The sequence below is a fragment of the Scyliorhinus torazame genome, chromosome 1, assembly GCF_047496885.1.
Source record: "Scyliorhinus torazame isolate Kashiwa2021f chromosome 1, sScyTor2.1, whole genome shotgun sequence".
NCBI lineage: Eukaryota > Metazoa > Chordata > Chondrichthyes > Carcharhiniformes > Scyliorhinidae > Scyliorhinus > Scyliorhinus torazame.
In genome coordinates, this window is record NC_092707.1 from 34295789 (window position 1) to 34310991 (window position 15203).

Genomic DNA, 15203 nt, shown 5'->3' on the forward strand with positions numbered 1-15203 from the left:
CAGGCCGGTGAAGAGGTTTCGGATCTTAGCGTATGTAATAACCTGCACAGGACTCATCCAGCTGGGGATGATTGTTCCCCGTGTTCAATTGGACTGAGTTAACCCAGCACGAGCCTAAAAGGCCGGCAGCTGTAGAGCCAGCTAAAAAGGGATGAGCACCCGGTGAAAGGTAACTGGGCCATGTGCATGTGTGATGCTGTTGCTGAAATAAAGGACTTTTAAGAAGCTCGTTGGACTCCCCTGGCTTTATCACATTGGCGACGATGTTGAATTGGAGCAGTCGGCGTGCTGCTTGTTTGGCTGAGCTACCTCCCTGGAATTTTTTTAATGTCTGGACTACGGTGCAGAGGTTTTTTTTTTTTTGTTGTGTTTTTCTTTCGGAGCCTGTAATGACATGGAAGGCGAGCACCGGCTCTGGTGTTTGCTGCTGGCTTGTGAAATGTGTCCGCTGGGAGTTATCTGGAGTCTGACGTGTCCGGCAGTACCGGGTGCAGTATCTTCTGAGCCACTTCTGGTGTGGGTTGCGTAGCGTTTCGTCCATCTCTTGTCTGCTGTTGTTTCCTGATGCTGGCAGTAGTCCACCGGGGAGTCCATTCTCGGGTTGCTGCCGCCGTTTTGGAACATCATTCTGGTCGTGGGTGCGGAGTTGTGTTTGGAAGACTTTTCTGTGGCTGCTTGGACTGTGGGATTTGCAACAGTGATGTTTTGCCTGCGAGCTGACAGTTATTGGACTGCAGGTTTTGTGCCTAGAGACTCTGTTGGCGTTGAGTTGACTGGGCATTCCATTTGTGATTTCTGGTCCTGTGGTAGCTTGCACGGAGTCCTGCTGTTTTTTTTTATTTGCGCTGTGTGTTTATTGGACTGTGTAGAGGTACTGTAAGAATGTCGGGACGACAGCTCCCTGTGCATTTTAGCAGGTGCTTTCATTTTAGATAAGATTTAGAGTGCCGAATTTTTTTTATAAATTAAGGGGAGTTATGGGACGTTGTCCGATGTTCTCCCCCACCTGCTCCCTCTGTGGCTGGAAGGCATGCCACGCCGATTGATGGGTTGATGGGTCCGATGCTGTGGTGCGTGCTGTCCCTGGTTTCGGCTGTTGGCAGCTTCGCCCCCTGTGTGACTGGTGAGGGTGTTAGGCTGGACGTAATGCTTGGTGGAGTACATGCCTGCCCGTCCTGCTTCCCTGTTCGGTGGCAGCTTATCCAAACCAATTGGTTTTTTTTTAGGGTTGTTGTCTGGCCACTGTGGGGTTTGCACCCGTGTGGTCCTCTCCTATCCACTGCTCCTAAATGGTCATCCTTGGGAGGGGTCTCGGACTTTGGGGGGTGAGGGGTGTAATAACCTGCACAGGACTCATCCAGCTGGGGATGATTGTTCCCTGTGTTCAATTGAACTGAGTTAACCCAGCACTAGCATAAAAGGCCGGCAGCTGTAGAGCCAGCTAAAAAGGAACGAGGACCCGGTGAAAGGTAACCGGGCCCTGTGTATATATGTGCTGTTGCTGAAATAAAGGACTTTTAAGAAGCTAATTGGACTCCCCTGGCTTTATCACAGCGTACTTGAGTTTGAAGGTGGGGGTGGTCTTTCTGCAAGAGACGCATCTCCAGGTGAAGGGTCAGGTCAGGTTGAGAAAAGGGTGGGTGGATCAGGTATTTCACTCGAGATTTGATGCAAAGTCGCGGGGGGTGGCCAAGTTGCTGAGCAATAGGACAGGGTTTGTAGGGGCCAAAGAAGTGCTGGATCTGGGTGGGCGATATGTGATAGTTCGAAGGGATGTTAGTCGTTTTAGTTACTGTGATATGAAGAGTCTAAAGTTCTTGTTCCTTTTCACCAAACACCATTTATTTGACTTCCACAGCCTCTGCACAAAACTCTTAACAACACACCACCTGACAGAGGCCACCTGAAGCCCCATGTCAATTAATGGATACTTAACATAAATGAGACAACTAATTGCAATGTCTCTTAACCCATTACTTAACAGTCTCCCCTTCCTTGGAGAAAAAAATAATTAGGTGAAAACAAAACTTCAAGAAACTCAAAAACACACACGTGATTTTCCCCCCCTTTTCTTTTTTTGTTTGGATAAGAAAGAGAGAGAAAAAACAGTCACAGAAACAAGCGCCCTTCATTAACAATATCCAAAAGTTTCTGTGAACTCGCCCCCCTTTTCGTAAAACAGTCTAACAGTTGATAGCTCCTGTCGACCCATTTAATTTTTGTTATATCCCCTCTCCAACATCTGCTTCAAACTTGCGATGTCTATCCGTAACCTCTTTTCATTGACACTTTTTGTAGAGTGCACATTTTCCCACAGGGATTCATTGTCAATGTGACAGTCAATAGGTATATTACCCAAATCCCCTAATCCCAAAATTTCTGTCAATATCATACTTAGATAAAAGGCCATACCCACCGCCTCTACAAGGCTTAACGTCTCAGCAGCCAAAGTGCTTTTTACCACTCTCCTTATTTTCTTTGTTTCCCACACAAGCGGGCAACATTTACCATTGTTCCCCAAAAGGAAAATTATAAAACCTCGTGCGCTTGAAACCCCATCACATAAATTTGCGTAGGACGCATCACTATAAACTATTGAGTTTCAAGTGCTTAAGGTCACCTAAAACCGGGAACTTCAAAACACACTCCTGCATTTTTAGTTTGGCCAACGCTTTATTTGCTCTTATTATGTCTTCCACTTTGGGATCATTCATTTTTGTACTCAACTCTAAGACATCAAAACTCACGTCCGGTCTAGTCTATCTACCTAACCAGTTCAGTTGCCCAATTAAACTTCGCAGTTGCTCTTTTTCTATCTTTGAAACCATTGTGTCTTTTTGTGAAACTCGGCCACGACTAATTGCTATTGGGGTGATGCTTTCCAAATAAGATTGCTGACGTAAAGTTGCCCCTAACTTAGTCTGTCCAATTTCCAGTCCAATATATTTAAATGCACCGGAAGCCTGACTTCCAACCCTGAATTCTTTCCTCAAACCAGAGATTACGATAACTTCAAAATCACTAGTCCCACCCCACAAAAAGCATCGGCATGCATCATAAAGATGCCAGAAAGATTTCCTTTATAGTGCCAGTAAAACATTGCAGGATCTGCTTTCAACTGGCAACAGCCTAACTTTAACAAAACTGACCTTACCGAAAAATACCAGACTCTAGATGCATCATTTAATCCATATACACATTTGTTCAATTTCCAGAGTACCCTTTCTGCGTTAGCTGCTTCTTTAGGAGGACGGAGAAAAATGTCTCTCTGGAGCTGATGCCCCTGCAAAAAGGCAGCTTTTATATCTATAGATTTGCATTCCCATGCCTTTGTGGCTAATAGAGCCAAGAAGATCTTTAAAATAACCTTTCCTGCTGTAGGTGAATCTACCTTTAAATCCTGATCTTCTAAGTTTTCTTCAGATCCCCTTGACACAAGCCTGGCCTTTGCCTTATAAGTTCCATCCGGAAGAACCTTTTCCGTGCAAATCCATCTGTGGGATAGAGCTCTTTGTCCCCTATCCGGTACTTCCGTGTATACCCCAAATTCACTCCAACTATGCAATTCTTGCTGTTTAGCTTCTTTAATAACTTTTTCATCTAATTTATTTGAAGCTACCAAAATCTCACGTGCATGTGGGCTTCTACTTCTATTAGTATTCGTAGTACTCATGTTCCGAGATCTTGACAAACTACGTCCCCTCTCCAGCCTGGTATTTTGTTCTGTACTGCTACTGCTTGATCTTTCCCTTCTGCTGTGGGATGTCCTTTCAGTAGTTCTCGACCTTTTCCTGCGGACCTGTTCACTATCCGATGTACTATCTGAACTGGCACTGCGTTTCTGTGCCCTCCATTTTTGAACATAGTTTTCCCAATCCATTGTCTTGACTCCTTCCCCTGAATGCTGTACATTCAACCAATGTTTGTACTTTCCAGTGGCCTTCCCTGCTCTACTAATAACAGTTGCATCCTTCCATTGACTAGACCCTTCAGGCAAGTATGTCACTTTTGTACCAACTTTTGGCAGTTGCCCTTTCAGAAAAATGGCCTGTTCTAATTCACCAGAAGTGTTGTGTTCCTCCACAGAAACCCTGGCTATATGAGTTAATTGGTCCTCATAGTTCTGTAACACATGCGTACCAGATGACTCTAGTTCCTCTTCATGTCTGTCTGCTCTGTCTAAATTTGAAAATTTGTAATCTGTACCCATTACCCTTGATGAATGTACCCTAACAGTTTGATTACCATATTGCAAAATAATTGTTTTGCCATCTATGCCTATGATCTTCCCTGGGCCTTTCCATTCATTAGAATTGTCTCTCTTATAGTATACCATGCCTCCTTGCTGAAAAACGGCATCTGACGGCCGTACGTTATGTCTTAAAGCTCTGCGAATTCTTTCAGAGACTTCTGCTTCCAAAAAAGCTTTTCTACTGCTATGTAATGCATTTAAATGTTCAGCAAAACCAGAGCTAATTGTAGACCTCGCCCAAGCTGGAGGCTGGTCATCCAAAATGGACGGAATTTTAGGATTTCTACCAAACACCAATTGATAAGGACTATAGCCCCCAACCATCTGCAATGAAGTCTTTGCATGTACTGCCCATGCTAAAGCTGAATTTAGCCTGCAATTTGGTCGATCTGCCAAAATTTTCCGAAGCATGTCATCAATGACAGCATGATTTCTTTCACAGACACCATTACTAAATGGGCTTTCTGCAGCCATATTCATAACTCTGATATTCATGTTTTCACACATACCCCTAAACTCATTATTAGCAAATTCTCCCCCATTGTCCGTAAGGAATTTTGCCGGTGGACCCATTCCTGTCCCTATCCATTTTTCCACGATTTGATCCAGAATTACTCTCTTTTCTTTACTTCGTACAATCGTTGATTGACTAAGTCTGGTTGCTAAATCTACAAAATGCAAAATAAATATATTATTTGCTTTATCCTTTTAATTGCTTAAGGTCCATGGCCACAATGTTGTTAAAATCCCTGGCCAAAGGTCGTTACTATCGGTCGTGCTGGTGTCCTTCTGTACTTCTTACAAACTTCACAGCGGTCACTAACCTGTTCTATCAGTTTAGCCGTCATCCCTTACCCCTGCATCCTTTAATACATTTTTCAGCCTCCGAGGAGACGGATGTGCAAATTGCCTATGCAGTTTTAATATCACAAGCTTTTTATCAGCTAATGTCCCATTTTCAACTGTCATTAACACATCCTTAACCACTCTACTTGAAAAATTATTTTTCAGTAATGGAATACAATAGTGTCCCGACTGTGTAAATTGTAAGTCCACCATCTTTCCAGAAACTGTTGCCTAATCCTGTTCCATATCCAGTTTCATGTGTGCTTTCTTCATCGACGGCCTGCTCAGAAGCAAAGGTATCTCACTTGATACAACATCCGTGCTAATGAAATGATTCACTCAGGCAATATTGCAAGGGATCACCACTCTTTTCAGCGACTTCAGAGTATTATCATCCCCAAACCTGAAACTTGTGGAACTTTTAAATTCCTTAACCTTGTTACGATTTTCAGCATTCAAAGAGCCCAGGTAACATTTTAACCAGTCAATTCCACACACAGTAGATGTGCAGCCACTGTCCAATACAGCACAGTTGAAGGATTCTGCAACCAACACCCTCATTACCAGAGTAAAACTGCTTGTCAATAAGACAATGCCTTCTTTCTGGTCACTATCTTTTTCCTCTTCTGACTCTTCCGTGTCATGTGTCACTTCACTCTATCATAATGAGTTGGACAGTTGAAAGCATAATGGTATTGAGAGTTCCATCGAAAACATTGATTTATCATGCCCCGTGCATTTCTGGTGTTCATCTTCCTATTGTAGGTTCTAACTGGGTTTCTGTCTTCATAATTTCCTTGTTTCGGTCTCCGTCTATAGTCTTGAGCCCTGTTCTTAGCCATACGATTTCGCCATCCTGTTACTAGTGTATCTTCCATATTCTGCCTTATTGCAGGCTGACCTATTTGGGTCATCAGAGCCATCGGAATCGAATGTATCCCCAGAAACTTTTGTAAAGCTTTTGTCATCTGTTCGAATAAGGTATCCTTATCAGTAAACTGAACTAAACAGTAAAATTCCATTATATAGTCTTCCATGGAGATATCCTCCATTTTCCGGAACTTATCATAATCCGACCATGCTTCTTACGCACTTAACAAGTCACTTTCTTATAAATCTTATCCATATAATGTAATAAAGTCTCCAGACCTCCTTCTGAGTCTAACTCTTCCAATTCCAGCTCAGAAAGCACTTTGTTTCGGATTTTACTGCCATATGGTAGAGAAAGTGCCAATGCCATACCTTGTTTTCTCTTTCCCAAAGCAGTTACCTTAGTCCACATAACTACTGCACTTCTCCATTGGTCGTAGGATTCCCTTTCCGAAAATAAGGGAGGATAGTCATATCCAGCCATCTTTATCCTCGATTCAGCCATAAATCCCTTTTTTTTTTCTTCTCTCACTCACTCCATGGATCTTTCAACCCTTCACATTTACACAGCAACCATCCTCTGCTACCAATTGTTCGCCGTTTTAGTTACTGTGATATGAAAAGTCTAAAGTTCTTGTTCCTTTTCACCAAACACCATTTATTTCACTTCCACAGCCTCTGCACAAAACTCTTAACAACACACCACCTGACAGAGGCCACCTGAAGCCCCTTTACATATCAGTGTCAATTAATGGATACTTAACATAAATGAGCCAACTAATTGCAATGTCTCTTAACCCATTACTTAACAAGGGACGCCGGTGGTGCTAGTGAATGTATATGCGGCGAATTGGGACAACGTGGGGGTTGTGAAGAGGTTGCTGGGAATGATTCCGGACTTAGACACGCATCATTTGATTATGGGAGGTGATTTTAACTGCGTGCTGCACCCAAGGGTGGCTAGGTCGAGCCCTAAGTCAGTGGGAAGCTGGAGGATGGCAAAGGATTTGGGAGGGTTTATGGAATGTATGGGAATGGTGGATCCATGGAGGTTTAGGAACCCAGGGGAGAGGAAGTACTCCTTCTCGCACATGTACAAGGTATACGCCAGAATTGACGTTTTTGTAGTGAGCTGAGTGGGTTTGGTGGGAGTGGAGTGTGCGGGAATCGTGATCTCAGATCATGCGCCGCACTGGTTGGAGGTTAGACTTAGCTCGAGGCAGGAGCAGAGGCCGGGATGGAGGTTGGATTCAGGGCATTTGGCGGACAAGGGGTTCTGTGACTAGGTGCGGTAGGTGATCAGCGATTATGTGGAGCTGAATCAGAATGCGGAGGTGTCGGCCACATTGTTGAAGGCGGTTGTTCGGGGGATCTTATCTCGTTCAACGCGCACAGGAGCAGGGGGTGAAGGGGTAGTATGGACGGTTGTTCGACAAAATAGTCGAGGTGGACAGGAAGTATTTGAGAGCACCCACCGAGGAGGGGTTGTTGGAGAGAAAACGGTTACAGGGGCAGTTTGACAAGTTGACGATGGGGAAGGCAGTGGGGCAGCTACAGAGGCTGAGGGGGTGCAATATGAATATGGAGAGAAGGCGAGCCTTATGCTGGCCCACCAACTACGGAGGTAGGCCTCGTCCATGGACATTTCTGTGCGGACAGGGAAGGGGGAGGTAGTATCGGAGCCGGGGAAGATTAATGAGGTGTTTAGGAAGTATTACGAGAAGCTGTACAGGGTCGAGGCGAGTGGTGAGGTAGGGAATATGGGGCAGTTTTTGGATGAACTGGAGCTCCCAAGGCTGGATGAAGAGAGGAGGCAGGCGCTGGAGGAACCGTTGGAGCTGAGGAATGTGATGGCTAGCATAAGGAGGATGAAGATGCCACGGTAGCACAGAGGTTAGCACTGTTGCTTCACAGTGCCAGGGTCCCAGGTCCGATTCCCGGCTTGGGTCACTGACTGTGTGTCTCCCCGTGTCTGCGTGGGTTTCCTCCGGGTGCTCCGGTTTCCTCCCACAAGTCCCGAAAGACATGCTGTTAGGTGAATTGGACATTCTAAATTCTTCCTCGAACAGGCATCGGAATGTAAAGAAAAAAGTCTGGGAAGGCCTCGGGGCCAAGCGGCTACCCGGCGGAGTTCTATATAGAGTTCACGATGGAGTTGGCACCGCACTTTCTGGGGATGTTTAGTGAGGCGTTGGAGAAAGGGGGGGGGGAGCTTCCGGAGACACTGACCCAGGCATTGATCACGCTAAAAATACTGCTCACACCCGTTAAAACAGCGAACATTGCACTGTAAATGGAACCCAGGCATTAAAAAAGGCCCTTTAAAACATAGCCACTCTAAAAAGGATACTTAAAATGGGGATTTACTGATACTTCGAAAGCATTAACAAGGGCCTGAGATTGCACATGTGATTCTTCAGCCCTGGTTAAAATAAGCTCTCTGTGAGCGTTGTTTGCAGGGTGCAATAGTCCATCTGCTGGTGATTTTTTTGTTTTGTAATGCAACTTACTGATGGCGAAACTATGTATTACAGGCAATGGTTGCTGGGATCCAGCAGGCCCATGCAGAGCAGCTGGCCAGTATGAGAATTCAGGATCTGAAAGTGAGCCTTAAACCTCTAAACTCTGTTAATAACCCAATTCTTCGCAAGAGGAAACTACTTGGGTAAGTGTGTTTTTCTGAATGTAATATATTCATCTCAGACATGTACATTGATGAAAATTGTTGCTTAATCTCTAGAGGAATTTGTGTTTGGCGAGGGGACGAGCACTGTGGCTACTGTATTTCTTCTATTTGCAGAGTTCGACCATGGGGATACCATCTGTCCTTTACCCACGGTCTTAAGAGATGTACAATGAAATCAAGCACGGAGGAGCAAATAAGTTGGGATAAAATTTTAAGTAACTCGAGTTTGAGCTCTCCAGATTGTTGGAGGGTGAGAGCATCACACAAAGACATGGAGCACAGGAAGGCTCCAGTTATTATCTTAGTCCCCTGTGCTAATTGATTCCTGCCAGGGTAATAATTGGCTTACCAAATCTTGCCTCAGTAACTTGAGGTGGGGGGCAGGGAGGCTGTGGTTCCTGCTTTGGATGCTGTCCAGCAACCCCATTAGAAAATCTGCATGTTTCAAAATCCAGTCTGGACAAGTGTGTGGAGTTTGGTGGAGACCGGATCTGTGATGTCTTTCACATTCAACACCCTGCACTCTTGCCCATGAAGAATGGTGAGGTATCAAACAACAGTCGCACTTATTAAATTGTACCACAGTAAAATTCAACATCTTTAGGAAAGGAGAAATTGGGAGTACAATCCTACTTTACTTGTTCCTCTGTGCTGCAATTGATTAAATAACTTGATCGCGCGCGGTGTGCCTATACAGTGACTGGATTTCTTCTCCTTACCAACCAAGCTGTTCATTCTTTCTCCCACCCAATCTAGCTTTTTTTCCCCCCAGTTTATGGTCTAACCCTAATAACAGAATTAATTTGCAAAGAAATATTCTATTTGGAATTCTGCAGAACACACAAATAACTATTTTGTAAATGTTAAGAGTGACCATTAGTTGGTCCTGATCTGAAGCCATTTTAGCAAAATCTTTCTCTGCTAAAAGTGATCAGACTTAGAAAAAGATGAAAATGAAATTTACCAGCTCATTAATCATGCAGACCATTGCAAATTGGAAACATTTCAGGTTTGTTTCAGGAATTGTAAAGAATGGGGAGTGAATAAGAGGTGGTTTGATTTGCTCACATTCTTTGCTGGAATCAGGATTGTATGTGAGTTTACATCTGGAGTCCACTAAAATATTTCACAATGTTCAACTGAGCTCCTCCGATGCATTGCAAAATATAACACTAAGCTATACAGACCAGGAATTCATAGATTTGATTATGTCTGTGCTAAATTATTTAATCTAACAGCAGAGGGGATACTATCATTAGCCCCACGATGTAAATAAGCCAATGTTCCTGCTCCTTGTCACTATTGTGTTATACCTGCTGGATGGGAAACACTTTTGGATGACAGATAGGGGCAGGATTGGGCTTGGCTGTGATGCCCTTTGTGGTCAAATAGTTTGTTGACTTTCACCTTGCTGGAACATTAACTTGAGGAATGGGCCCTTGGAACCATATCCCAGCACGTATTCAGGAAAGAAGGGGACTAAATTGAAAGCAAAGCCCTATTGAATTTGCAGTATTAAATTGTTCATTGTTGGAAAATTTGCTTATTGATGCTGGGTTGTTGATGATGTTTTATAAGTATCTGTGAATTAAGCTCTGATTTTATTCACTGTTAGTAGAATGCTGAGGGCTGTACCAAATTAAGTGTACACAGAATAATATAAGCAGCACGGTAGCCTTGTGGATAGCACAATTGCTTCACAGCTCCAGGGTCCCAGGTTCGATTCCAGCTTGGGTCACTGGCTGTGCGGAGTCTGCACATCCTCCCCGTGTGTGCGTGGGTTTCCTCCGGGTGCTCCGGTTTCCTCCCACAGTCCAAAGATGTGCAGGTTAGGTGGATTGGCCATGATAAATTGCCCTTAGTGTCCAAAATTGCCCTTAGTGTTGGGTGGGGTTACTGGGTTATGGGGATAGGGCGGAGGTGTTGACCTTGGGTAGGGTGCTCTTTCCAAGAGCCGGTGCAGACTCGATGGGCCGAATGGCCTCCTTCTGCACTGTAAATTCTATGAAATTCTATGATGATATATGCCTTGATTTTTTTTTATTGCCCTAAGTTTAAAGATGCTATATAAATCCGAGATGCTATTGAGAAGCGTGGTGTTTTCATGACTAACCGTAGTCTATGATTGCCACTTAACCTGAAGCAGTTGCAAGATTTTTTGATTCCATTTAATTTATTCAAAATGTTATAGCAGTTCACAAACTAGGAGTGCGGTTTAGGAGAAGGCTGGGGAAATCTAGCTACGGAACCTACGGGACCTACTAGGCAGGAGTCAGTAGTGTTCTCTTTGGCCAATCAAACTGCATGACGTGCAGCACAAAGAGGTTGACTCTGTCCAAGTTATGCAGGTGAAAACATTGAAAGTAAATAAAGCCATTTAAACCACCATATATTTAGTATGGGTATCCATATATAATAAAGATTTCTCTCTGCCCCAATCAGGAAGAAAAGCAAACTTTGTATTACTGTTTGTGCAAAAGTTAAAACTGCAGAATGTTTAATAACCAGTGGTGCTTTAAAGAAAAAATGTTGTTTGCTATGTTGATACAATGATGCCCTGTTCTGATTAACTACAATTTCTACATTCAAATGTTGGATGTTTCATTACATTGAAAGCTTGGTAGTCACAAATTTAAGCTTAAAAGCCTTATGGGACATTTAGGCCTTTTTTGTTTAATCCTGCCTGTCGTGAAGGCTCAGACTTATGTTGGGATGTGGTTCCATGGACAGTGGTTGCCCCTGGTACCTATTCCATGTGTCCATTCTTTGTGTGTGTCTGGACAGCAATGTTGGCAGTCATTTTGACCAGGGGGCAGGAGGAAGGATCACAGCCATGCCCATTCTTTTCTCCTTCAGACATGCACACTTGAAGCACAAGTGAAAACCCTGGCTGATACTTTATTTCCCCACTACTCCCCACCCCTGCCTCTAGCCTGGGACTGAAGCCATTAGCTCCTGCCCCTGGCCAGGAGCTAACTCAACACAGACCAGGGATGAACTTGGGAGCTTCCTGGTCTGTATGGCTCAGTACCTCACTGTATACAGCATTCATCCAGCAAGTCATCGGCGAGCTCTCAAAGCTTTGATTATAGCAGGGATTGATTTGAAATGGACTTCATTCCAAGAGGACTCTTTCTAAAACTTGTTACAATCCATGTTCAGATTTTTCACCAATACTGCAACAGTTGAATCCTCCTTAAAGGGAAACTGTGTTCATTTGAATTGACATGCAGTCCTAAGCGTTATAAAGAATGGTGCACGTGGTTTCTTGCTCCTCCTCTCTTTACTCCATTTCATGGTTTTGAAATTTGCTTATCGTATCTTATTGGCATTTTCAGCAGTGATCTGAATGGAAGAGTAAAATTCACTCCAGGCTTGTTGAATTCCTAGATAGTGCCGTCATTTCAGTTATTGACTTGGAACTTCATGATGTCACAGCACAGGAGAGGCCGACAAAACGACAATCCTGGTTCTCCATCTGACTAGCGGTTTTAAAGCATAAAATAAGATCCAGGCAAGACTGAGATGCTAGTAAGTGTACAGAAAAAAATGCTATGAATAGAAGTGTAGAGCCAGAAATAATTTTGAGAGCTGAAGTTCTGGCTTTCTTTGACAAGTCTTATGCAACAAGTGAGGACTGGAGTCGTAGAACTCATCGAGGAAGTCCTTGTTGGAATTCTGGTGGGATACAAGAGTATGTTTTGCTACAGATGTGTTGATCAATGCATGGGGTGTAATGAAGACTCAGCTGTTGTGTCACACCTGTGAAGAGGAATATTTGAACTGCAGATTTGAAATGAAATCTTATCAAGAGGAGGGATGTCCTTTTATCACATTTAGGATTATACAATGATTCAAGTGAAGACTGTTCCCCTTTAAGAAGATTTAAAAAAAATAACATTTCCCTAAATGTTCCCCATTGTTGTTTTTCTCATATGGCTGTTTGCCTCCAGATAGCCTCCTTCAGCCAGCAGGTGAGGCAGGCAATCCAGACGTCGGACTTCTCCAATGACCATCACCAGTGCCACAGCGCGATCGCCTGATACATGGCACACTTGTAGTGGGGGCGAGATGGGTAATGTCAGTTTTCCCGTCGCTCTTCTCGTGTTTTTTTTTATTGCTTTTCATTTTTATTAATTCTTTCTACCTTTTCTTCCTTTTTTTGTTTTTTTGTTTTAAGAAAATAAGCCTGTTTAATGTTTTAGCCCACTAAATGTGTCTCAGATTTGGCTGGCTAATTGCGCCTGTTCATACAGGAACTTTCCCCCCCGCCATAATAGATTGTCATTTTCTTACAGCACGAGGCCCAAGGACGGTGTCTATATTCATGATCCAGAGAACGAGGCAGAGGATGCCAATGTGGCTCTAGAGAAACTGCGGGATGTCATTGCGCAGTGTATTCTACCACAAGCTGGTAAGGGCTCTAACATGAACTTGGGACAAGTAAGAGAAATGGAGACTCTTCTTCTAATATAAGGAAATCAAAATATTAAGCCATGGGAGAATGTATATGTATCTGCCAAGTTATTTTGGTTATCTCTAGGTGGCTGGATGCTTCATACCACCATTAAACCAAATGTTGAGCTCATGATTGCAGCTACATTTCAGTGGAGGGCAAGCATTCTTTCTCTTCTCTCTGGCCCCACCTCCCCAAAGCACAGTGCAATTTGGCTAGGTGGTGTGATGTGAATTCCATTACTTCCCAAAAAACCATGGTATTCATCTGTCTACATCGGTACATTGAGGTGGTTGAAGCTGCTTTTATATTGTGCAAGACCTTTTCTACTGCTGTTGATTGTCAACATGGGGCCTTGTGCGGCCAGCAGTACCCCCAAAGGATTCTTGCCAGATTTGCTGAGGCCAGCCGAAACTTTCAAAAAAAACTTCCTTTCTATTTAAGCAATTTTGGTTTGCCATTCACTACATCAGATTCACAAGTCTGGAACTGGTGTTCCTAGCGGCCTTAAGAGTTGATCTGGCAGAGGTTTATACAGTATCTGCACCCACCCTCGCAGCTGCAAGGAAGAAATAACTTGGCAGAATAAGGATTGAAGCTAAGGTACGATGTGATATTGTCACGTGTGGAGGTTCTATGTTGCAATTCCTTGTTTTGGTAGGAGAGAATGAAGATGAGAAGTTGAATGAAGTGATGCAGGAGGCTTGGAAGTATAATAAAGACTGTAAATTTCTTCGGGACATGCTACAGAGCCTCAGCTGGAATGGTGAGAGAGCTGCCTTACAAATAGATTCTGTTTTTAACCAAGCCTGCACAAAGATCTGTCCTGGATCTCATTCAAGAGCATTTGTATCCATTGTGTGCCTGCATGTGGTGTGAGGTGAGGGGTTTTGTATAATTTTTTTTTAAATATAATTTTTCTTGAAGATTTTTAAATTTTGTACAAATAATGCAAAAAACTTTCAAAAATTAGTACAGTACAGCAAGATCCTTTTCAAACAAATGCATGTAGGAGGAGAGATGATAAAGGAGGGAGGGGGGATGGAATTTCAGGATAACAGGATACAGCTACAATTAGCCACAGAACTTAAGGGAAACCTTGCAGGAGTAAACTAGACAAAGTGAAGCCCAGAACTTTAAGATAAAGGTCCCAAACTTTATGGAATGTATCCAAATTATCTCTTAAATTAACAAGTCAAAAATTCCATTGAAATACATTTATACCAATTCTAAATTGAAGGCTTATCACCAACCAGTGAACAAAGGATATTATTCCGTGCTGCAAATGTTAGGATATTGTGCAGCCTTTTCCTATTTGCAATACTGAAGACCCAGCATCAGATCATAGAGTGCAGAAGGTGGTCTTTCAGCCCATGGAGTCTGCACTGACCCTCCGAAAGAGCATCCTACCTAGGCCCGCACCTCCCCACCCTATCCCAGTAAACCCACCTAATCCTTTGGACACCAAGAGGCAATTTAGCATGACCAATCCACCTAACCTGCACATCTTTGGACTGGGTGGAAACCGGGGTACCTGGAGGAAACCCACGCAGACACTGGGAGAAAGTGTAAGCTCTACACAGATGGTCACCCTAGGTCAGAATTGAACCCAGGTCCCTGGCGCTGAGAGGCAGCAGTGTTGGCCATCGTACCACCCATTCTTCCTTGGCAAAGGATCAATTTCTTACGGCCATATCGAAGATCTCTCTAGCTCTTTAAGAACATTAATCCAATAGGCTTTAATCTTAACACTGAACCAACAACAGTGCAAGTATTCTGTGTCCACCTTGCACTTCTGGTACAACGAGAATATGGTGGGGTCAAACCTAGCTTGGAGTAATGGAGGCAAGTTCACCTTATATAACTGCTGAAAACCAGGGATAATGCAAATGCCCGGATAAGTAAACCCAAACGAGGACCATCTAAAGGGCAAACTTGAAGAAGGAGGGGTCCTATCCATTAACTTGCCATGGGGCATAGCCTCCGATTTCAGGAAGTAAATCTTATAACCTGAGAAAGGACTAAATCTAACTACTACATCAATAATACCAGGAACAGCGACACTCAGCTTGGAAACAAACAGCAACACACCA

General features: G+C 43.6%; 1 protein-coding gene across 9 annotated transcripts in view; it reads left to right on the forward strand.

Moving 5' to 3' along the window:
* mapkapk5 (MAPK activated protein kinase 5) overlaps window positions 1-15203 on the forward strand; it is a 157537-nt gene that overhangs the window by 120572 nt on the left and 21762 nt on the right. For 6 of the 9 annotated variants that reach the window (XR_011936515.1, XR_011936566.1, XR_011936559.1 and 3 more), the window contains 3 exons: window positions 8503-8633; window positions 12953-13068; window positions 13772-13990. Coding sequence is in view for 2 of the 9 variants with exons in the window: in XM_072485046.1 (XP_072341147.1) it covers window positions 8503-8633; window positions 12953-13068; window positions 13772-13989 (465 nt within the window). In the remaining 7 variants the exon portion in view is untranslated. Of the gene's footprint in view, window positions 1-8502; window positions 8634-12611; window positions 12730-12952; window positions 13069-13771; window positions 13991-15203 lie in introns of those variants that run through there. The other 3 variants (XR_011936569.1, XM_072485126.1, XR_011936579.1) reach the window with 2 other exon arrangements.